This window comes from Tauraco erythrolophus, chromosome 13 (genome assembly GCF_009769465.1).
Source record: "Tauraco erythrolophus isolate bTauEry1 chromosome 13, bTauEry1.pri, whole genome shotgun sequence".
NCBI classification, from domain to species: domain Eukaryota; kingdom Metazoa; phylum Chordata; class Aves; order Musophagiformes; family Musophagidae; genus Tauraco; species Tauraco erythrolophus.
Window position 1 is genome coordinate 1,439,424 of NC_141477.1, and position 22,189 is coordinate 1,461,612.

The 22,189-nt window shown below is 66.2% G+C and overlaps 3 protein-coding genes across 3 annotated transcripts; 1 reads left to right on the forward strand and 2 right to left on the reverse strand.

Annotated features, from left to right (window-relative positions):
- Positions 1-3,843, forward strand: LOC104375044 (diacylglycerol O-acyltransferase 2-like). Its single transcript, XM_086619580.1, has 8 exons — positions 1-40; positions 1,633-1,761; positions 1,835-1,942; positions 2,167-2,237; positions 2,354-2,558; positions 3,053-3,227; positions 3,313-3,515; positions 3,689-3,843. Exons 1-8 carry the CDS (start codon positions 1-3, stop codon positions 3,841-3,843), a joined length of 1,086 nt encoding a protein of 361 aa, XP_086475706.1.
- Positions 3,844-5,713: 1,870 nt separating this feature from the next.
- On the reverse strand, positions 5,714-8,272 carry P2RY4 (pyrimidinergic receptor P2Y4). The gene is made up of 2 exons (XM_009981287.2): positions 8,242-8,272; positions 5,714-6,825 (listed from the first exon to the last, which is right to left on the reverse strand). The coding sequence occupies exon 2, from the start codon at positions 6,800-6,802 to the stop codon at positions 5,714-5,716; it is 1,089 nt and encodes a 362-aa protein (XP_009979589.2). The 5' UTR covers positions 6,803-6,825; positions 8,242-8,272.
- A 3,723-nt stretch (positions 8,273-11,995) lies between these two features.
- Positions 11,996-21,726, reverse strand: LOC104384138 (phosphatidylinositol 3,4,5-trisphosphate 5-phosphatase 2). The gene is made up of 27 exons (XM_086619898.1): positions 21,590-21,726; positions 20,317-20,380; positions 19,696-19,834; positions 19,460-19,610; positions 19,191-19,331; positions 18,952-19,039; positions 18,481-18,567; positions 18,103-18,210; positions 17,905-18,019; positions 17,615-17,721; positions 17,302-17,404; positions 16,674-16,870; positions 16,230-16,347; positions 16,022-16,118; positions 15,677-15,815; positions 15,465-15,564; positions 14,998-15,086; positions 14,773-14,854; positions 14,598-14,687; positions 14,379-14,495; positions 14,204-14,292; positions 13,917-14,004; positions 13,532-13,687; positions 13,345-13,435; positions 12,733-13,267; positions 12,306-12,447; positions 11,996-12,156 (listed from the first exon to the last, which is right to left on the reverse strand). The coding sequence occupies exons 1-27, from the start codon at positions 21,724-21,726 to the stop codon at positions 11,996-11,998; spliced, it is 3,531 nt and encodes a 1,176-aa protein (XP_086476024.1).
- Positions 21,727-22,189: the final 463 nt, after the last annotated feature.

The window sequence follows — 22,189 nt, forward strand, 5'->3', positions numbered from 1 at the left end:
ATGAAAACAATTATTGCAGCCTGTTCCCAAAACCTTACTGGTAAGATATTTCCAAAGCGTGTTCGAAGGGTTTCCGATGCTCCGGCGATGCGAGGAGCCGGGCGAGCAATTAGCACTGGTTGTCACTGGTGTCTCTTTGCTTGGGAGCGTTCGGGGGACGGGGAGGTGTTGGGAGCAGTTTGGGGTTAGCGGCACCGGAGGAAAACACAGTTGCTCAACAGGAATGAAATTTCTGACAATGCATTCGGGAATGTTACTCCCACAAGATGCTCTGGAGCGCTGCAAATTCCCCTTGGTCTCTCCTCGCTGCCCCGGGCTGCGGAGTCGGAGGTTCTGGGTTCGGAGAGGCTCCCGGGGCCGGCAGCGGAGCCCTCGGGGTTTCTCCGTTTTCCGTCTGTGCTCTGGAAATTCATGGAGTGCTTGGGGGGAGCCTAGGCAAAAAAAGAACGCAAAAAAAGCAACTGCTTGGTAGGCACAAATTTGCCAGGCAGAGCTCTGCATCCTCCCTGGAAAAAAACGGAGCTTTGGGAAGTAGGAAAGAGCAGGGCAGCGCGGAGCGGGCAGCTGGGGATGCCCGGCGGGCGCGCGGCGACGGGCAGGAGGGGCTGCCCAAAGCATGGCACACTGCTCGGGGGAGAGGGAAAACAATTCTTTGATGCTGGTGGCGGCTCCAGTCTTTAATTTGGTTCAATTGTCCCGTTCATGGATTGAGCCGGGAAGAGCTGAACCTCCACCAGTCCCCCGAACCAGAGTTTGGTGGTTCTCCTCCCACCCTGAGGGTCCCTGGCTCGGGGAGCCCTGGGGACAGGTCTGCTCCCGTCTCACCCCGAGCATCCCTCTGTCTGGCCAGCATGCTATTTTGGGTTGTTTTCCCAAGAAAACAAGACTATTGTGACACAAGAGCCAGAGCAGCTCGCTGCGGTGGCAGCGGTGGCCGTGCCAGGTGGTCTCGGCCGCAGCAGACCTTTGCCCAGGAGCAGTGCACTGGCGGGACCAGCACCTTGGGCCCGTTTCGGGGAGGAGGGATGGGGCTGCCCCTGGAGTTTGGATCCTGGCGCCCAGCCCTGGGTGGTTAATGGCTCACCAAGGTCGGCTGGAGGGAAGGGGGCGGCGGGGGGAGCGGAGCGGCCGTGGGCTGCTGGGCTGTCCCTCGCGGGAGGCGAGGCTCGATGGGGACAGCGTGGGGATGGGCGGCCTCGGCCGCCCTGGCTCGGCCCCTGGCCACTGTCCTTGTCCTGGCGCTGCCCTGCACCTCTGCCACACCGAGAAAGCTCCGAATCCTCTGAGCCTGAACGCGCCAAGGAGGGCATGGGGAAGGTCCTGCACTTCAGGGAGCTCAGGGTGGTGCAGGACATGCCCAGAGCACCTCGGGCTGCCTGGGACCACCTCCTGGCATGGTCTAGAGCTCTCTGGGAATGAGTGTATCCCATGCCATGGCCATGCCATGCCATCCCATCCCTCTCCTCCTCACCCAACCACTTCATCCCTCCCATCCTACCTCCCACCTCCCCCCCATACCCCAGCCCTGGCAGCCCTGGGTACCACCGGAGCGGGATGCGCCCCCCAGCTCACTGGGACAGCCTTTGTGCAGCCCCTGCTGGTTTGGGCTGGGCGCCACATCCCTCCCTGCAGGCAGCCGCGCCAGTGTCCAGAGTGCCCTGCGCACCCTGCTCGCCGCACCCTGGCCCTCGCAGCGGGACGTCCGCTCCTGCCTCCAGCTCCTCTCCGTCCTGCAGTGGGTGCTCAGCTTCCTGCTGCTGGGTGAGTAGGGGGCTGCGGGGGGTCCTGGCAGGGTGGGTGCGCACCCGCTCACCTCCCTCCTTGGCTCCGGCAGGAATGGTCAGCCTGCTCCTCCTCATCTACCTGGTGTTCACCAGCTTCTGGCCCATCTCCGCGCTCTACCTGGCCTGGATCATCTTGGACTGGGACACACCGGAAAAAGGTGGGGATGGGCACAGCCTCCCCTTCCTCCAGCTTTACAGCAGGGTGGGGTGCAGGGTCCCCCCTTCCTCTGGGTCCATCCCAGCATGGTAAACAGGGAGCACCACGTCCCACCTGCTCCTTCCCTCCTCTGCCCATCATCATCACGATGCCAAGAGGGATGCAGCGGGTCATGCTGCCTGCTGGGGTGGGCGTCATCTCCTGCCGTCCCTCCCTGGTTTGCAGGTGGCAGGAGGCTCATGTGCCTGCGGCGATGGCCCGTGTGGAAGCACTTTCGGGATTATTTCCCGGTGAAGGTACAGTGCGGGGAGCCGGGGCGCCGGGACGGGATGCTCGTGCAGGCGGTGGTGGTGGTACCACCCAAAAGGAGGTGCCACCGTTATGTCCCCACGGCTCCGCTTTGTCCCCGCAGCTGGTGAAGACGCACGACCTGTCCCCCAGCCACAACTACATCATCGGCTCCCACCCCCACGGCATCCTCTGCGTCGGTGCCTTCTGCAACTTCATCACGGGCTCCACAGGCTTTGGGGAGCTGTTCCCGGGCATCCGGCCCTTCCTCACCACCCTGGCTGGCAACTTTCGCCTGCCCGTCTTCAGGGAGTACCTGATGAGCGGGGGTGAGCTTCAGCGGGCAGCCGCCTGCGCCCTGCCCTCATGGGCAGCCCCGCTGGCACGGCCGGTGGCACCAGCTTGAGCTGAGCAGGTGCCCCAGGGAGGCACACCCCTGCCTGCCCCGTTCCTGCCACTCTCTGCCTGCTGCCAGGCACGGACAGGGCCCGGAGTGGGCAATGCCCACGGGCAGGGGGGCTCCTGGGTCCCGTTTGTGGGAAACCCGGGACTGATGGCCTCTGTGCTCCCCAGAAGCAGGCAGGGCATGGGCAGTGCTCTGCCCGCACCTTGCCCACACCCCTACCCGCACCCCTGCCAGCCTGGAGGAGCTGGCCCCTCCCTGGGAGCTCCCCCACAGCAGGGGGAGCCCTTGCACCATCCCTTCCGTGGTCCCGCCCCAGCATGGTCCCCCACACGGGCTCCCGGTCCCTTGTGGGGTCCCCCGTGCGGTGCCGGTTCCCTGGGTGCTGTCCCACAGTGCAGGTGCTCCATCCCACCCCAGGTCTGTGCCCGGTGACCCGGCGCGCCATCGGGTACCTGCTGTCCAAGAACGGCACCGGCAACGCGGTGGCCATCGTCATCGGCGGCGCGGCCGAGTCGCTGTCCTGCCGCCCCGGTGTCACCACGCTCATCCTGAAGAACCGCAAGGGCTTCGTCCGCATGGCGCTGCAGCATGGGTGGGTGATGGGCACCGCCGCCATGGGGGTCCGAGGGTCCCAGTTCCCCCCCTCCCCATCACCGCCCACCGTGTCCCCTCCGCAGGGCCAACCTCGTCCCCTCCTTCTCCTTCGGGGAGAACGACCTCTTCCGCCAGGTGGTCTTTGAGGAGGGCAGCTGGATGAGGAGCATCCAGCAGCGCTTCCAGAAGATGATGGGCTTCGCTCCCTGCGTCTTCTACGGCCGCGGTCTCACCTCCGTCCGCTCCCGGGGCTTCCTGCCCTACGCCAGACCCATCACCACTGTGGGTGAGCATTGCCCCTTGGGGCCAAGGGGACCCCTGGGAGGTGGAGGGGTGGAGGAGGAGGAGGAGGACGACACCCCACAATGGGTGGCATTGGGAGGCGACGCTCAGCTCCGTGCCCCCGCTGAGCGGAGCGTGCCCGCGCACCGCCGCCCGACCTCCCTCCGCTCCCGGCAGTGGGGGAGCCAGTGACGGTGCCCAGGATCGAGGACCCGAGCTGCGAGACGGTGGACATGTACCACGAGATGTACGTCCGCTCCCTGCTCAAGCTCTTCAACGAGAACAAGACCAAGTACGGGCTGGCGGAGACGGACGAGCTGCACATCATCTGAGCGCGGCTGGCGCCGGCGGCCAGATCCTGACTCACAAGGGCAGCCGGCTCTTGCGGGTGGGGATTTCAGCCCGCCTGGCCCGGGGGACACACGGGGGACTGTCCCTGCTCCAGCCCTCTGCTCCTCCGGCCGAAAAACCTGAGCAGGAGGTGGGGAGGAGGAAGCGAGGGGAGATTGGGAAAGGGTCCCCCTTGAAAGGGGTTCGGAGGGGCTGCATGTGCCACAGCCATCCCCCGAAGATGTGGGTCTGATGGGGGGGGCTGGCGCAAGGCTGGGGGCCGGCGCTGGGCATGGTCCCCCCAAGCCAGCCAGGAGACCATGAGCTGAGGGAGGGGGTGTCACGGGAGGGACTGAGACAGCCTCTTTGGGGTGGCATCCCAATGGCGAGCGGGACCAGGCTGGGGAGACATCCCCCCAGGGTGTGGGGGACACTCGTGGACTTGGGGAACCCATGGAAGTGGCCTCAGCTGGGACGTGGCACCCTGGGTGCAGTGGGTGCTGCTCTGGCCCCAGATGAGCCTTTTCCACCACCTCTGTACCCAATACACGTTTCCAACCCCCCACCGCTGCCAGTATGTGCTGGGGCAGGCAGGACGGGCGGCGCTGCGGCTGTGCTCCCTGTGCCACCCACCCGCGTCCCCTCCCTGGCAGTGCCATCCCCACGGCTGGGGCCGTGCTTGGTGCAGACCCTCGTGCCGCTCAGCTGCAACCGGGCAGCTCCCGAGTCCACCTGGGCCACGTCAGGTATAACGGGAGGGGAGGGGCAGCAGCTGCTTGTACTGGGTTAACTGGGCTCAGGAGGGACGTCTCCTCCTCTCTCTGCATTTCAGCTCAGTGGTGAGTGAGGGGCCCTCTGGGTACCACTGTCCTTTGGGATGGGGATGTGGGGCTGGGACATGGCATCCCTTGGCGTCTTCTCCCTCGCCAGGTGCTCTGGGCAGCTCCTGGTGGGATGTGGCTGGGTATGGTTGGTGCCACATGGTCGTGGCTGGGGGAACACCCCAATGATGCCCTGAGCTTCCCTGCCCTAGGCATGTGCTGGCAGGACACCACAGGGACAGTGGCCAGCTCTGGTCTGCTGCGCTCTGCGCAGGCGCTCGGTCAAACAAAAGGGTTGGGTAAACGTTTGGGAAGCAAACACCCGTAAAAGCAGATTCCCAAGGGCTCTCCCGTCACCGCGGGTGTCACCGCTCCGGCCCCTGGCTCCGAACCCACCCCAGCGCCGTTGCCGAGGCGGTGGGTGGCTTTGCTCCGCTCCCAAATGCTTCCTGGGTCTCGTCCCTCCTGCTATGGGGGGAAACAGGTCTGGAGGTGGAGGAAGGGGAAAGAGCTTTATTGGGGTGACGGGCAGCAAGTGCGCTGTGCCACGTTCCTCTGTGCCTCTCCCAAGGGCAGCGGTGGGGCAGGGACATCTCCAAGAGCCTTCGCTGGGGGTCCCAGTGTCTGCTCTGTCCCCAGGGTCAGTCCCGTCCCAGTACATCCCTGTCCCGCAGACGGGACGGGCTGTGCGTGCCAGGGAGGGACCAGTGTCCCTTCTCCTTAGTCACGTGTCCCCAGGAGCGCCCTGGAACGGGGCACCAGCCTGCCTCCCCACAATGGCTTTCTTGGCATCCTTCCCATTCCCAGGGGTGCCTGGCAGCCGTCCTGCCCCCAGCGGCACCGCTACCCTCCTCCCATGGCATACAGGGCAGGGCCGGGACAAGCCCCGTGGCCACTGGCCCTCAGCCTGGCAGTCCCTGCCCTGCAGGTTGGGTGTGGGCACCGGGGGGTGTCAGGGTGCCACATGGAGCCCGAAGGGGCTGCGACTCGAGGAGACCAGGGACGAGGTTACCCCTCAGCACCCCCCTCCACTCCATGCCATCCCCCTGCCTCAGGTGTCACTGGCGGCACGGCTGCCACCTGAGACGTTGTCCGTGGAGGAGGACACCAGGGCCAGGTTGGCCGTGGGCACGGGCCGGAGCCGCTGGTGTGGCCTCCGGCGCAGCCGCCCCCGGTACTTGTCCCCAACCATGAAGTACAAGATGGGGTCGAGGCAGCTGTTGACGCTGGCCAGGGGCCGCGTGATCTTGTAGGCGAAGTTGACGACGTTGAGGGTCTGGCAGCCAGCTTGGATGTAGCGGGAGGTGTAGTAGATGGTCCGGGTGATGTGGAAGGGCACGAAGCAGATGGCGAAGACGGTGAGCACGATGATGATCATCTTGATGGAGCGCTTCTTGTAGGAGGGCGTTCGGGGGTTGGGGCTGGAGAAGCTGGACTGGCTGAGCCTCTTGGCCATCAGGCAGTAGCACAGGACAATCACCAGGAAGGGGACCCCGAAGAGGAGGGCCATGACGGAGGAGCTGTAATGCACATAACGGTAGAACTCTGCGGGCCTGGTGGTGTCGTGGCACAGGGTGCTGTTGTTCTTGGAGCTGGTGGTGACGAAGATGAGGTTGGGGATGAGGCAGATGGTGACAACGAGCCAGGCGCCCACGCAAACGATGCGGGCGTGCTTGGTCTTCACCCACTTCAGGGAGCGGATGGGGTGGCAGATGCCCAGGTAGCGGTGGACGCTGATGCACGTGAGGAAGAGGATGCTGCTGTAGAGGTTAGCGTAGAAGAGGAAGCGCACGATCTTGCAGAGCCATGTCCCGAAGGGCCAGTTATTGCGGTCGGCGTAATAGTAGACCAAGGTGGGGAGGGAGAGGACGTAGAGCATGTCGGAGACGGCCAGGTTGAACATGTAGGTGGTGGTGGCGTTCCAGGGCCTCATCCTGCAGATGAATATCCACAGGGCCCAAGAGTTGAGGGGCAGTCCCACCACGAAGACGATGCTGTAGGAGATGGGCAGCAGGATGAACTTGAACTCCTCGTCGAAGACGCACGTCGCCTCTGCCGCTGCTGTGGTGTTTGCTCCTGGCCAGGGAGACGACGTCGATGTCCACAGGGAAACTGGGAACGTCCTCACCGACGTGGCCATGTTCTCCGAGCCAGATCTGGGGGAGCAGTTAATAAAAGCGCGTTAGCCATCGATCCCAACCATTGTCGGGCGCAAAGCATGGAGCGGAGCCGAAGATCCCAGATTTCCAACACCCCCCCCCCCCCCACTCCCTGCTCCAGGGGCTCCGGCCACTTTGATGATTCTCTGGTTTTTCTCAGCTCGCGCGTTCGGTTCTTGCGGAGAGCCGAGGGGGGCTTGGCACGTCCTCCCCCCCGCAGCGACACCCGTTCATCATCCCTTTGAGCAGGGCGCGGAGCCGGGAAGCGTGCCTGGGACAGAGGGCCGTGCCGGCCCCGCCGGCCAGCAGCCCCACGGCGCGCCGAACAATGAGACCTTTATGAGCAACAGCAGCCCCCGGCCGGGGCCAGCGCGGCCTCTTGGAAGGCGGCTCAGCCTAATTGGCACCATCCTGACAATGCTGCTCATCCCAGAGGGCTCCTTGGCAGAAGAAAGGCGGGAGGAGAAGAAAGGCTCATCTGGAGGAGCGTCACGGCCCGGAGAAATCCTCTGGGGGCTGTTAAAGGAGCCTTTGGGAGAGAGCATCCCTGGATGGCAGGCGGCCTCCAGCTGCCGGGTATTCTCCGTAGGAGAGGGATGGTCTAAGCCTTGTGGAGAAGAGCTGTGCCGGAGCCAAGTTCCCAAGGCAGGCAGGACGCTGCCCCTGGCGCAGTGCTTGGATCCAAGGCTGGGATCCGCGTCCTCCCGGCACATCGGGCCCCAGGGCTGCGGCGCGAGGACGAGCTGCCCAAGGGTTGCGGTCACCTCTCCGGATGTCCGAAGCTCCGGAGCCCGCTCCTCCAGCGGGAAGGGAGAGCTGCTGCTGCCATCGTGGCACCCAACCGAGCACCAGCTGCCTGCAGGCTCCCTCTGCCCCGGCCCCTCCGCACCTGCCGTGGTCCCTGGCGGAGCGATTTCGGAGCGGCTGGTTCTGCTGGCAGAGGATGGATGTTTGGCTGAGTCCCCTGGGAACCGGCAGAGACCGGGGTGCAGCCGAAAGCCGTATCTGGTGAAGGGAGCACCAGTGCATCCCCACCTTCTGTTGGTCCAGAGCTCACTCAGGAGGTGATGGGCACCAGGATGGAGGAGGACTCAGGCCTCAGGGAAGCGATGCACCTTTGTGGGGTGCTGGTGTGGATGGTACGAGGTGGAAGGCGACGTCCTCACGGGACCCTCCATCCCCTGGCTCCTTCCTCCCTCGGCTCCCTCATCATCCCTCTCCCGTTTGCCCCTTTTGCAGCCCGACGCAGCGCGTCCGGAGGGTGTACCCACGGGGTCAGCTGCGCTGCGACGCGTCTTCTCCCCGCGGAGCCTCGCCCGGAGAGACATGGCCGTGTTTGCAGAGATGATCGTAAATGAATCAGCGGGCAGATGGGCAGGCGGGCGGCCGCGGGACCATCCGCTCCGTGCCACACGCGCCTCTCTGTTTGAGTTGTGGGCTGAGCCACGGCTCCGGGCTCGCTCCAGGCGCCCTCCAGCTCCCTCCCCACCACCGCCGGCGCGGGCGGCTGCCCGCCTTTATTGCAGGGGTGGGTGAGTTCAGAGAGCAACAGGCAGGTCCTGATCAAACATTAACAGTGGGAAGAACTTGCTCGGTTTTCCCAGCACCGGGGACGAAAACCAGCTGGGAGGAAACCCTGAGCCCCCTCCGAGTGCTCTGAGCGGTGGTCCCATGGAGCTGGCGCTGCCAGCGGGAACGCTGTGCCAGTCATGCTGCTCCCAGCCCGGCGGCTGCGTCTCCCCAAGCTTCGACGCTGCCAAGGACACTCCTGGTGTCTTACCAGGAGATTTGTTTTCCTCTTCTAACCTCCGTGTGCAAGTGAGCGTGAAGCCTCGAGCCTGACCAGAGCGGAGGTGCCACAGGGTTCAGTGACCAAAGCCAATGCCCGTGACACAGATCAACAAACAACTGAGATACGGAGAAGCGAATAAATGAAAATAATGATCCGGTGTAAGAAACACATAAGGAAAAAGAGCCTGAGCAGCTGCATGGTGCCAGGATGCTTGGAGGACAGCACAGGAATGTGGCTTCTGCCAGCTGAGAAAGCCCGAGCGCGGTCGTCGGTCATCGCTCAGCGGTGTGATTTAACCGTTCCGATGAGGATAACCACAGAATAACACAAACGCAAAGATTACGTTTGGCAAGCTTTATCTCGACAGGTTTCCTGCTTCCCTGTCTTAGGCGCGATCAAAATCAGTGGTTTAATTTACCAATTCACATCAGTCCACCCCGAGGACACGTCACCACCGGGCCTGTTCCTACTCCTCGCTGACGTCCCCAGCAAGGCTCTCCCTGGCCACAGCCTCTCCAGCTTTTCAAGGAAGGACCGACTGCAGCTGCGGTGAGGTTTGAGCCAAGCGTTCGGGCTCGCTGCCAGAGCGGGAGCTGGAAGGCACTGCCGGGAAAGGACACGAAGCTGGGGAGGTGATGCCCGCTCCTGCCCTGCCCGTTTTGTGGGTGCAGGAGGGCTGCCATGCTGGGGAATCCCTCGCCTATGGCAAGCGCATCCCCCTGGGACGGTGCCTGTGGGCTGGTCCCTGTGTGTGCCCTGGGAAGCAGTGAGGGGTCCTGCAAAACACCCGCGCAGCCGTCTGCCAGCGGAAAGGGGCAGGGGCCGGGCACACGGCCGTGTGTCAGGGGCCACGTGCTGCCCTCGGCCCTTTGCCACAGGAACGGGAACTCTGTCCTGACTCCTGGCCCCGCGGCCGTGCCCAGCCTGAACCCGTCCTTCGGCCCCATGGGCAGCACCGGCCCCGGTGGGAACCGATGGCCATGCCCAGCCCGGCGTGCCCCAGCAGCTGGCACAGGCTGCCTGTCCCAGGGATTGGGGGATTGGAATAGATGATCCTTTGGGGTCCCTTCCAATCCCTGACATTCCGTGATTCTGTGCGATTGACGGAGGTATTGGAAAGGCACCAATGGAATGAATGAGCGGGGCAGCGCCAAGGCAGACTCTGCCCCAGAGCAAAGTCCTGTCGGCCGGCAGGACGGGCTGGCACGTTGGGTACGGCGGGCAGGAGCTCTGGAGAGGGGACAGGAGAGTGGAATTTGGAGGGGAGCGAGCAGTGCCGAGGGACGCGGGGCTGGGTGAGCTTGGAACCGCTGCAGCACGGAAAAAACAGGGCTTTTCTTCTCGCCTAAGCTCTGGGAAATTGCAAAACAAGGGGAAATTAGGCAAAACACCCTGCAGAAGGACCCTTGTTCCTAATCGCCACGTGCCCCGCGCAGCCAAAGCCCTGGCACAAGGGGAGCGTGACCTGGTTTCTTTCTGATCCTTCCCTTCGGCTGCAGGAGCAGCCAAAGCAGGATCTGCCGGCACTGCCCAGGTGCCAGTGCCTCTTCCCCAGGGACACTGGCGGGGCTGGGTGCTTCCCTCGCTGCCCGCTGTGCCCCCTGCTCCGAGGTGACCCCCTTTCTCAGCGGGGTGGGAGGTGAGGGTTTCCTTTCGCCCTGGGGTGGGCTGTCCCTGTCCCTCCACCTTGCCAGGGACGGGCAGGAGCCCGCAGCCTCGGGCTAAGCCAAGGGCAGCGTCACCCTGTGAGTAGGCAGCAATTTGGGGGATGGAGAGGAAGACGAAGGAGAGGAGGTGGCCACACTGGGAAGGATGAAGGCCCTCGGAGATGGAGGAAGGTAGCAGTGTGTTAGGGAGGAGGATGCACAGAGGGATTTCGGGATGGTGAAAGGATGGGGAGAACTGGCTGACCCCCACCCCACACCCCTCCAGCCCTGGGGATCCCACCTCCATCCCTCGAGGGACCAAAGCTGCTCCCCGCAGGGTTCCCCGGAGCCCGGCTGGGTTTGCACAGCCGTGGCACCGGCTGCTGCCCTCCGCCAGGCGTGGGCTGCCCTGGCTCACCTGCGGTCCTGGGCTGGGGTGGCTCTCAGGAGCGGGGCACCCCCGGGGAGCAGCGGTCCCCTGCGGGGCTGGGGGCCATGCCGGTGGGGGTGCCCTTCGCCGTGCCCTGCCGTGCCGTGCCGTCGGTGCCCGCTCCTGCTCTCCTACCGCTGGGAGCAAAGTGCTCAGGAGAGGCATGGCTGGAGGCGGGCAGAGGCGGGGGCAGGAGCCCGCAGTGCCCGGTGCCAACGTCCCTGCCCGCCCCAGGGGCTGCCCGCAGGGCTCAGCCCCGCTGCACACCCATCCTGCCCGTTGCCCTCGCAGGCTCCGGGCTGGCTACAGCCCCCACAGCAGCCCCCCAGATGTGAGACGTGGGCATCACCCATGGGGCCATGGCCCTTTGCCCATGGAGGCCAAGGAAGCTGGGCCACGGGCACCGCGGCCCCTCGCCCACCCCAGAGCAGACTCCCTGACCCACCGTGGCCATGAGGGTCCCAGCATCGCCCGTGCCCCCGGGTGCTGCCCTGCTGGCACCGCAGCCCTGTGGGGCAATCCTGGGGACAAAGGGGGCCACTGCCACCTTGAGGCCAGCCTGGGCATGGTGTCCCAAAACCGGGGCCACCTCAGGGTCCAGCAGTCGGTCGAGGTGTCTCTGTGTTTTGGGGGCAGTGTGTGCCCCTGCTGCCAGCTCCGGGGAATTTAACTCCTTTGTGAGCGTGCAGGTGGGCAGAGGGCGGGTGCTGCGTGAACATGGCAGCATCACGACGGACCAGGCGTCGCACGCGCACACCCCAGTGTCCCTGAGACTTTATTCTGGATGGGGATCGCAAGGGACATCACGGAAGGAAGTGGCTGCTGTAGGAGAAGTCCTCTGGGAACGTTGTCTGACCAGGGCTGAGCCTGGGGAGGAGGGAGCGGGCACTGAGTCCGAAGGCATGATGGTGAGGGCTGGTGTCACTGTGCCCTCGCAGGCTGCAAGTCGGCTGCCTGAAGAGGCTGAGGCTCGAGGTCCAAAGCACCCGGTGGTCCCCACCTCCCAGGTGGCCTCAACACCTTCCGTTTCCCTCATCCCTCCTGGCTGGCGAGGCTCAGCGCGGTCCTTCCATCGCTTTGGGGAGGGAGGATGGACACAGCGAGACCCAGAGAGCATCTGCCCCGATGGCCGCAAGAGCTTCCTGAGACTTTCCAACTGGGAAACACCAGTCGCTTCCTGGTGAAGCCAGACAAGTTGGGAGTGTGGCCAACAGGTCCAGCCCTGGGCGCCTGCCTGGTCCTCCACGGCGGTGCAGCCCACCCCAGGCTTCCGTGGAGGAGAGCGCGTGGCTGGCAGAGAACCGGGCTAGGTGCTGGGCGCACGGTCGGGTCTCTGGGGCAGGCTCACCGCCGTGCCCTCGCCAAGCTGCCTGTGGATGAGCCGGAGGTGGGTGAGGCTGAGCGCCCCGGCCTCGAGCTGGTCACGCTCCATCACGTCTCCGCACGCCGGGGACAGAGGAGCGAGTGCTGAGGGAGCGGGGAGCCCGCGTGGCCCCGGGGCATTCACGGAGATCCTCCTGCCCTGCCCTATCCTCACCTCTCCTGCCCGGTGGGGCACGGGGCTCTGCCAGGGACCCTGGAGCCACCAGGGCTGGCCCGCACCGTGCCCCCCTTGCCGAGCTCTAGGGCCTGGGGGTACCTGAAGATCTCCCGATGATCCCAGCCGTGTTCTTGCAGCCCTTCCACATCCCGCTGCAAGCCGAGGTGGCCTGGGCACTCGCTGATGCCGTGGGACCGCTCGCCCCTGTCGCAGGGCCACTGGGGAACGAAGAACAAGGACACCCACCAGCAGGGTCACACCGGGACCACCAAGTCCCCACCTTCACGTCCTCACCCCGCGTGACCCGGGCATGGCACTGCTGTCCGCCTTCCACCGTACCCCACTGCCTGCACCGCAGCGGCTCCGCCGGGCAGAGCGCTGCCACGGGGACGGGACCCCGCGTCTGCTGGTGGCCCCATGGCCAAAAGCAGGTCCCCTCCCTTCCTTGAGCTGCCCAAGCCCCCCAGCTGAGCTCCAGAGCCCCGCGGGGACCCCAGCAGTACCTCTCCAGGGCGGTGGTGCTGGTAAGCATCCGGCGCGCACCTCGGCACCTCCCGGCGCGGCGGTGGGGGCGGCTGCAGGGCGCCATGGCAGGTGCCCTGGGTCTCCCAGCACAGCAGGGTCTCCTGGCTGCCCCCTCCTTGCTCGGGGGCCACCCGGTCCAGCTGGCTCAGGTGGGTGGCTATGTGCAGCGCCGCCAACGAGCAGTCACCCACCCTCGGCATGTCCCTCGCCAGCACGGCTGATTTGGGTCTCTTCTGCCAGCCTGCACCCATGGGGCTGAGTGGGCGCCCGCGCACCGGGTCTCCGGGCACACAGCGGGGCCACCCGCCCCACCGCTCATCCTCTGAGGGTGAAGGGACCCACGGTCCGAGGGGGCTCCAACGCCGCTGGCCCCCAGCCGGGCTCTCCGCCTGCTTGCCGTGGGCTTCGCTGGCACCGGAGCCTGGCGCCCGCGCGGTGGGGACCCCCTCAAAGATGAAGTAGGCAGGGTTGGTGTAGCCGGTGGCGGGCTCCGGGAGGCTGCGGGGTCGGCTCCTGCGAGGCACAGTGGGAGGGGGCTCAGCCCACCCCCCAGCCAGGGCTGGCAGTGGGGCAGAGCCCGCCGGGGGTACCTGAGGCGTTGCAGGGGGGGCTTGGAGCGCGTCGGGGCGTCTGCCACCGGCTCGGCATCCTCCTCCTCCTCCTCCTCAAAGCTGATCCACTCTGCAAAGGCACCCAAGTCAGGGCTCTGCCCACCGGGCACGGCGCCGAGCCCCAAGGCCAAGGTGATGGGAGGGGATGCCGCGCGGCCGCCTTCACCATAGAGCCTCTCGCGGGTGCTGCGCCGGTCCTTGGGGACCCGGACCTTCATCCAGCCGCGCATGCAGCCCGTCTCCTCGCCGCGGTGGAAGAGGAAGGTCTCAAACTGCTGGGCCATGCTGCCGATCATCGACCTCATGGCAATGCAGCACTCGCCTGCGGGCACCGCACATGCCTGCGTCAGCGCACAGGGACAGCTCGGGAGGCAGGCAAGCCCCCCCATGTGCAGCTGCACCCCGCAGCGGGGTGGGTGCCAGGGTCCCTTCTGCCACACTCCAGCTGCAAATCCTTACATCCAGCAGAATGCTACCTGAGCCCCGCGGGGACCATGCTGGCACCCCCCTGTGCCACCCCAGTGGCCCCTGTGCCACCGCCCTGCACGCACCGTAGGACTCGCAGCTCTCCACCCCCTTGATGCTGAGGAGCAGATGCTGGTCCCCCAGGTACTCCAGGTCTGGCAGGATGGGGTTCAGCTGCACGGGGAGAGCAGGGTGCTGGGGAGGCTGCCACTGGGTGGGGGGGCACAGGGGTGGCTCTGTCCTGGAGGGACAGTACCAGCCCCTGGTGCCCGTTGGGGCTCAGGGTGCAGAGCCAGCGGGAGGGATGGGGAAGAGGAGGGAGCAGGATGCTCGAGGGCTGGGGAGCCAGTGTCTGCCCCCCCCCAGTGCGTACCACAGGCAGGTTCTTGGCGGACCAGCCCAGCTTGAGGAAGCCGGGGACATCACAGCTCTGGGACGTGTTCTCCCCGCTCTGCTGGGCCTCTGCCAGGGGGATAAGTGGGGGGCACAGCTCCAGCGGGGCCGGCTCAGTCCCCTGGCACCCCCCCGGCCCCACGGGGCCACCTCACCCTCCAGGCAGTAGGAGTGGAACTCGATGTAGCACTTGCTGCGGCTGGTGGTTCTCACCATCACCTCGATGCTCTCCCACTCGATGCATGCCAGGGGCTCGGGACCAGCTGCCAGAGCTTCAGGATGGCACCGGTGGGTCAGCGGGCACCGGCGGCGCGCCTGTGGTCAGGGCTCGCCCCCGACCAGGTATGGGGGGTGACAGACCCCCAACCCCTTACCCTTCTTGGGCACAAACTGTGATGTCACTCCCACCTCGAAGGTGGCAAAGACGGGCGAGTGGTCGCTGGTCACGATGTCGTCGGTGCAGCCTGGGCAGGGGGAGGAGGCAGCTGGGTGACGGTGCCCGAGCCCCGCGGTCCCGGGCAGCGCTGGCCACCCCGGGGGCTCACTCACCGTAGGAATTACAGACCACGTGGGTCTCTGGGTGCGACTTCCACAGGATGCGGTCGCACCACGAGGGGACGTTGATCCTCATCTAAAAACGGGGAAAGCAATCGGTTTCACTATCCTCTCGGATCTGGCTGCTCCAGCACAGACAAGCACCCCAGCACCCCAAAAATCGTGGCCATCCCATCCCAGTGGTGTCCAGCAGCTCGGCCGGAGGCTCCGGGAACTCACCCCCGTCGGCTTGAACTTCTGCCACATGTAGGTGTCCCGGGAGCCCCGCTCGTACCGGTAGGTGGGAGGGAAGGAGATGTCACCCTCACCTGGGAACCACGACACGGAGGTGGCAGCGTCCCTGCCTGCACCCACAGCTGCCACCAGCCAGGGAGAGTCCCCGTGGGGTGTCACAGTCCCCGTCGGGGCTCACCCCTATGGCTGGCACCCCCGCCAGCCCCGCAGGGATGGGCTCGGGCTGTCCCTGGGCGTTCACGCCCTCAGGACACAGAGCCCAGGGTCCTGTCCCAGAGGGTGGCATGGTGCACATCAGGGCACCCCGAGCTTTCGGCACCTCGCACGGGGCTGTGCCAGCACCACGTGCCGGAGCAGCACAGGGAGCGGGCTGCAGGGACCCGTGTGAGGGCGGGCATCCCCCCAGCTGCCCCGCTTGGCAGGGGAGCCATTCCCTCTGCGCCCACACTCACTGAATCGCAGGAACACCTTGTTCTTCTCCCGCTCCATGTTGAGCTGGTCCACAGCAAGAAGGGCTTCAAACTCCTTCTTGGTTATGTGGGCAAGGATGTCCTGCACCGGGGGAGGAAGGCACGGTGAGCCCCGGCTCCTCTCGCCCCTGCGGCTGCACCAGTGCTGCCACCAGCGTGCCACCGTCCCCAGCCCCACGCCGGCCGGGTCCCACCTGCACGTCCATGTCCAGGCGGTAGTTGAGGTCCCCGAACCAGAAGAGGTGGGTGAAGCGCAGGGTGAGGTCGAAGGCGCTGAGCCGCTTGTCGCCCAGGACCAGCGAGCGCAGGATGTCACTGTAGTTCTGGTTACGCCTGGCGGGGGAAACAGCAGCATGGCATGAACCCCCTCGGGGACACCTCATCCTCATCCTCATCCTCATCCTCATCCTCACCCTGCCCCTGCCACGTGGGGACTGGAGGGGGACAGAGGCAGCCCCACAGCCCCCGGGGGCTCCTCCAGCCCCCTGAGACACCCACCTGCCCCGGGGCAGCCCCGTTCCCTCCAGCCCCTCCATCACCTGTGGGTCTTCTCGCTGCCAGAGGCCAGGTGGCAGTTGACGAAGCCAAAGGAGGTCCCATTGAAAAGGAAGGAGACGCCCACAGCTCCCTTGTTTCCTGCGGAGATGTGCCTGGCACTGAGCTCCAGGGAGGCTCAGGGGTCCTGGGATGGTCCCTGGGCTGCCCCCCCAGCTCCGGAGCATCCTCCCACCCTGTTTCCAGCCCTACCCAACGTGTTGGCGATCCCAGTTTTCACGCTGGAGGTGTGGACGTGGCTGATGCGCCGCTCATGCTCAGGCTTCACCAGCACCACGATCTTGATGCTCCAGAGGCATTGCAGGGCCACCTGTGGTGGGGTGAGGGGTGTGAGCCTGCCCGCTCCCCCCACATCGCCCCACGGCTGAGTGTGGTGGGGATGAAGAAGCAGCAAGGTGAGCCAGCCCATCCCTGAAAGGTGTCTCTTGGGGAGGGCACGGGGTCCATCGGGCATCAGAGGTTCCCTGGGCTGCGTTTGGGGTGGGAGAGGACCCTGGGTTTGGGGGTGAGAGCCCTGGGATGATTCCTGCTGGGAACCAGCTCCCTGAGACCCCTGCGGGATGGCTTCAGCCCACCCAGCCCTGGGTGCCCGCCCCGGGCACAGCTGGAGGGGCCCGGGCTGTGCCCCGCCGTTACCACTCGGTAGTCGATGGCCATCAGGGTCTTCAGAGACGCGCGGAGGAACTCGACCCACTCGCGGTCGCCCAGGGAGTTCTCCTGGGTGCCGACGACGTAGATGTCGTGGGGGATGCAGGCGGTGGTCTCATCCTGCGTGCGCCCCAGGCCCCTCGAGGTCAGCCAGGAGGCGAGGGAGCGGGGTGGTGGCGTGCTGCCTGCGGGCAGGGGACGGCGGCTCACTGGGCTGGGGGACACCACACTGGGCTCCTCCAGCTCCTCGCCAGCCCCACACCCTACGCGTCTCCAGGAGCTGCCGGGGATGGGAAGCATCATGCCGGCCCCACGGTTCACCCATGAGCATACCAGAGTGGCGCTGGGATTTACTGCTGCCACCTGAAACCCTCCCAGTGCCCCAGCTCCTCCCTTTCCCTGACAGCCACCAGGCAAGCGGACCACGACAGGACAGACAAACATGAAAGCGGCCAGGTCGGGGTCTTCTCCAGCCTCCTTCTCCCACCGAGGACCAGCTCGGACCTTGGGTTTCCTGGGGAAGGTCTCTGCAGCCTTCACTTCCCAAAACCCACCCGGGCTCACGACGAGCCACAACAGCCCCCCAGGGCAATGCCACCTTATCCTGGCTCCTTACCCATGTTCCACGTCCCGACATACACCGAGATGAGGTCGGGCTCGTCCAGGTTGGAGTGCTGGATCTTCATCAGCTGCAGCAGCTGGCAAAAAGCCTCCCGCTTCTGTGGGATGACACGGGTGTCTTAGGGCCCCCGAGGGCATCTGGGAGCCGCAGCGCCCCAGAAGGTGCTGGGTCAGGGGGGCATCACCCCCAGGTGCAGGGGCTGCCCTGCCAGGGTGATCTGAACCCTGAGACCACCCGTTTGCTGCATCCCTGCATAACGGATCTGTATCCCCCGGGACACCCAGCGCGCGCAGCCGGGGCCGCTTACCCGCGCGCTGGGGAAGATGAAGTCTCTGCTCAGGCTCCGCTGCGGCTCCCGGTCGCACACCAGCCTCACCTTGCTCTGCACGCTCTGGTACTTGATCAGCTGCAGGACTGAACGCCGGGCATGAGGGGGGCAACGGTGGCATCCACCTCCCACCGCGGGGGCCGGCAGGCAGCGTGGGATGGGGGATCAGGGGTCTGCAGCCCATCACCCTGGCATCGGGCCTGCGCCAGGGAATGCCACAGCCCCACAGTGCCCCATCAGCAGCTGGCAGGGGGTCGGCAGGCCCTTACTTTTGTCCTGTGGGATGATCTCCTCCGGCAACCCGCTGCCCCTCTTGGTGATGGCCACCGTGCCTGACTCCACGTCCACCGTCAGGGCCGCCCGCTGTGACTTGCCCACTTTCACCTGCGGACGGGGACACAGTTCCCGGGTCGGACCTGTGCCTGCCCTGCCCGAGCAGCGATGCCGGGACCCCGCTGTGCCCTCACCTCGAAGCTCTGCACGGCCAGGGGCTTGGCAGCCGGCGGGGGGGCCGCTGCCATGCTGGGAAGTGCCAGGTTGTGCCTCGACACCGTCTCCTGCAGTGACTTCAGCACCTGTCAGAGAGATGGGCACTGGGCTAAATGGGAACCCTGGGCACCCTGCGCCAGCCTGTCCTACTCCGAAGAGCACCCGAGGCTGTGCCACCGCCGGCAGCTTGCTTTGCCAGAGGGTTTAATTAGGGTGAGGGGTTTGCTGGAGCAGAGTGAGGTTCCCAGCCCGCGGCACTGGCAGAACTGGGCATTGGCTGCCGTTAACAGCGGCTGTGCCTCCGTCTGCGCTCAGCCCAGCATCCCCAGCCCGGCATCGTGGAGGCAGACGGGCACCTTCTTCTCCAGCGACGAGAGGAGATGGTTGACTGTAGATATCTTGTTGAGGAGCAGCTCGAGGTCTGGATCGCTGGTCAGGAGACCCTGAGGGGAAGGACGGATGTTTTTGGAGCAGCGCGGTGGCACTGGACTGGCGGATTCCTCCTCGTGGGTCTGGGCTGCACCCCAAGATGTGGGGGTCCCTGCGGTCTGGTAGGAGAAGGAGCTTTCCCCCCCTTGCCAAATCCTGGAATGAGTCCCTGCTTGTCCCCTGGCCACGGAGGGCCAGGTCCCCTCCGCTGGCTGCGGGAACCCCGGCACACACAGCACCCAGGGGCCACCAGCAGCACCACTGGGCACGCAGCCCCTTGGGTACCAACAGGCACCAAAACCACCCCGACCGCCTGCACCGCAGACCAGCCGCACCCACCCATGTGCACCAAAGCACCCACACGCAGCCGGGGGCTGCGGTGGCCCGGGGGGGCTCACCTGCTCCCTGGCCGGGCTGCGAGGGGACGCGGGGGGGTCGAACACCCTGGCCAGCGTCTCCAGACCCGCCAGCGTGAAGTCGATCTCACTGCAGGGGAGAGGAGCAGGTGAGAGCCAGTGCCAGCGTCTCCCGAGCCGCGCCAGCGATGCTCTGCCACCACGAAGGGAACGGGGACGAGGTGGGTAGCCCTGTTGGGTGTCCCCCCCCAGCTCCACCTCGCTGCTCCCGGGCTACTCGCCTGTGCAGTGCCCGGCAGGCGGTGACGAGCGCGGTGCTGAGGTGGCGGAGCTGCGGGTGCCCATGGCGCAGCGCCTCCAGGTCCAGCTGCAGGTGGTGGTTCAAGTACTCGGCCATGAAGCCCATGAAGTCACTGGCTGGACTGCAAGGTGGGGTGGGCGTTTTGGCAGGATCCCTCCCACCTCGCAAGGCTTGGCACCGTCACAAGGGAAGGGTGGCTGTGCCCACCCCGCCGCTTCCATCAGCCTGGGGTGGGCAGGGGCACGGTACCTGCTGTGGACCTGCTCCTGCAGCCGCTGGTGCAGCTGTTGCGGGATGTGGGTCCGGCCGGCGATGGGAGCGCTGAGCCACGCGCCTGTCCCGGCTCCCCCGGCTGGCACCGTGCTCGCCGTGTGCCCGCCACCACGGCCATCCTCCCCGTCTGCGGGCAGGGGACAGCCGGCTCAGCGGGATGCCCTCCCCGCCTGCAGCCCCGCACGGCCCCCGCCGCCCCCTCCCTGGCTCACCCGAGTCCTCGTCTGCCACCTGCCTCGGCCGGGGCACGGGGTAGAGCAGCGGCGTCACCAGCCCGTTGTTGGGGTGCTGGTAGGCACTGATCAGGTCGGGGAGGGTGCGGAAGCACTTGGCCTGGATGCCCTGGATGGTCTGGGGAGGCAGAGAGGGGGGAGTACCGTGACGTACCCAGCCCTGGGCACCACCAGGATGCTCTTTTTAGGGTGTCTGGAGGGGTGGCTGCAGAGAGCTGGGCACCAGGAGAAAGGGTGAAGTGTCACCAAGGATGGGAAGCGAGGCCAAGCTGGCAGCCAGGACAGATGTGGCGGGGACAGATGTGGCGGGGACCGAGGCGGCGTGGCCAGGCTGGGGTAGGGGAGGGTGGTGGGGCTGGCAGGGGAGGCAGCGTCCCAGGCGGCCCCGTGCCAAAGGGGCGGCTGCGAAGCGCTCGCAGCCCGCGGTGCTGGGTGTTGCAAACCACACTGCTCGCAGCACCGGCGTGCCCTGCTCGCACGAGGGGGGTGAGCACCCCGGCCTCTTCGCACCCGCATCCTGCCCACACTCCTCTGGCATTACCGGGGCAGAGGGTGCACCCCCATGGCACCCAGCCTCCGGGAACCCATCGCTGCACCCACCTGGACAGAGAGCAGCCCCTCGTCATCGGGGAGGATGCGGTAGGTGTGGACGTGGCGCTGGAACCTGGGAGAGAGCAGACGAGGGTCCCCCATCGCGCCCCCTCATGACACTGTGGGCACGTGGTGGTGCCTGGCACCTGGCCCTGGTGCAAACGCCCCATCCCCTCGGCAGAGAGAGGAACTGAGCTCTCGTTTCTGGAAATAAAAGCGTCACCCTCAGCTCTGCATCTGCACCCGTTCGCAGGGGAGGATGTGCAGCATCCCCTCGCCTCCGAACAGCACCCTGCCTGCAGCGGGCACGGCCATGGCATGCCAGGGGCTCAGCTGCATCTCTGCCAGCATCCACCAGGGCACCTATGGCCTCGCAGCGAGGGATTTTGGCCAGATGGAGCCTGGACCTACTCGCTCCAAGGCCACTGCACATCCCTGCCTGTGCCACCGTCCCATCTGCCATCGGCTGGACCTCCGGTGCAGTGCCAGGACGCTGGCAGAGCCGGGGCGGCTGCCGGCTGAACCCCCAGCGTGCTCAGCACCCCCCGCGCCCCTGAGCGCCATGTGTTTGCCATTTGTGCCGCGCACCGGGCCAGGCCCGCCATCGGAAAGGGGGTGGCATCCTGCCAAACCCGCCGAGGCACCTCCCCGCTGCAGACGTGTCGCTCGGCTGCAGGAAGGGGTGCAGGCAGCGGGGCAGCGGTGCGGGCAGGAAGGAAGGGGTGCAGACAGCCCCAGTGGCAGTGCTCCCGGGGGCTGTTAGACCTGGCCCCGGGTGGGGGGATGGCAAGAGGCCCCGTGGGCAGCGGGGGAGGCAGCCCTCAAGCCCAGCATCCGAGATGTTAACAGCGGGCGTCACGGTCCGGATGCGACCGCGTTGGGGGTTGGAGGGAGATGGGGTGTTTGTTTTCGCAGGGGGAGGGCGACGCGAGCTGGCCTCTCCCGCTCCTGCGCGTGGCGCCGCGCCAGCGGGCAGCTCGAAAGGGCTCGGGGTGCCCCAGGTTTTGGGTTCTCCCTTCAGCAACCCCGGTGCTGGGCAGAGCTGTTGGCTGCTCCCACGGAAATGGGATCTCCCCCTGCTCTGACTTGGGGATCACCTAAAAACCCCCATGCCAAAGAGAGTTGGCACCCTGCGCACCCCACCGGCATCCCTGCACAAGGCTTTTCCATCAGGTTTTGGCGGTGCCAGGAGCAGTGTGCCCGGAGCGGGGAGAGGGACAGAGGGACCCCGGCAAGGGACAAGAGAGAGAAGCTGGGAGCAGAAGCCAAGCGGGTGACTCACAGGAGGCAGAGGGCATATGCCCCCGAGACCGACTCGCTGTCCCGCACCAGGAAGCAGCCGTCCCGTCCAGCCTTGGCCAGCAGCTCCTCCGCTACCACCCGGCTGATGTCCCGGTGGTACCAACTTGCTGCCGCCATCCTCCGAAACAGCGGGACACCGCCTGCGCCGTGTGCCCGTCCCGGCCCCGCATCGGGGCTCAGCAGCGGGTGCTGCTCATCGGCTGGGGAAGGCGACAGTGGGGGTGGTGTGGGGGGTCACCCTTGGTGCCCAGCAGCCAGTGGTCCTGGCGGGTGACGGTCAGCTGCCAAGGGGATGCTCACGGGGATGCGGTGCCCCACGGCTGGGCAGCGTGGCAGGATCAGGACCAGGGCGGCAGCTGGGGGAGGCTGGGGGTCCACACACTCCTCATCGTGGGGGGCTCCAGCCTGTGGGGTGCACGGGGGCAGAGATGGGCAGATCAGCCAACAGACCTTTCCCATGGGAGGATCGCCCCACGCTGCCACCCTGGCCCCCGGTGCACAGCGAGGACAGGCCATGCCAGCATCCCGGGGGGTGCCCAGGGGGCGCCCAGCCCTCACCCAACACACTCACCGTCCCTCG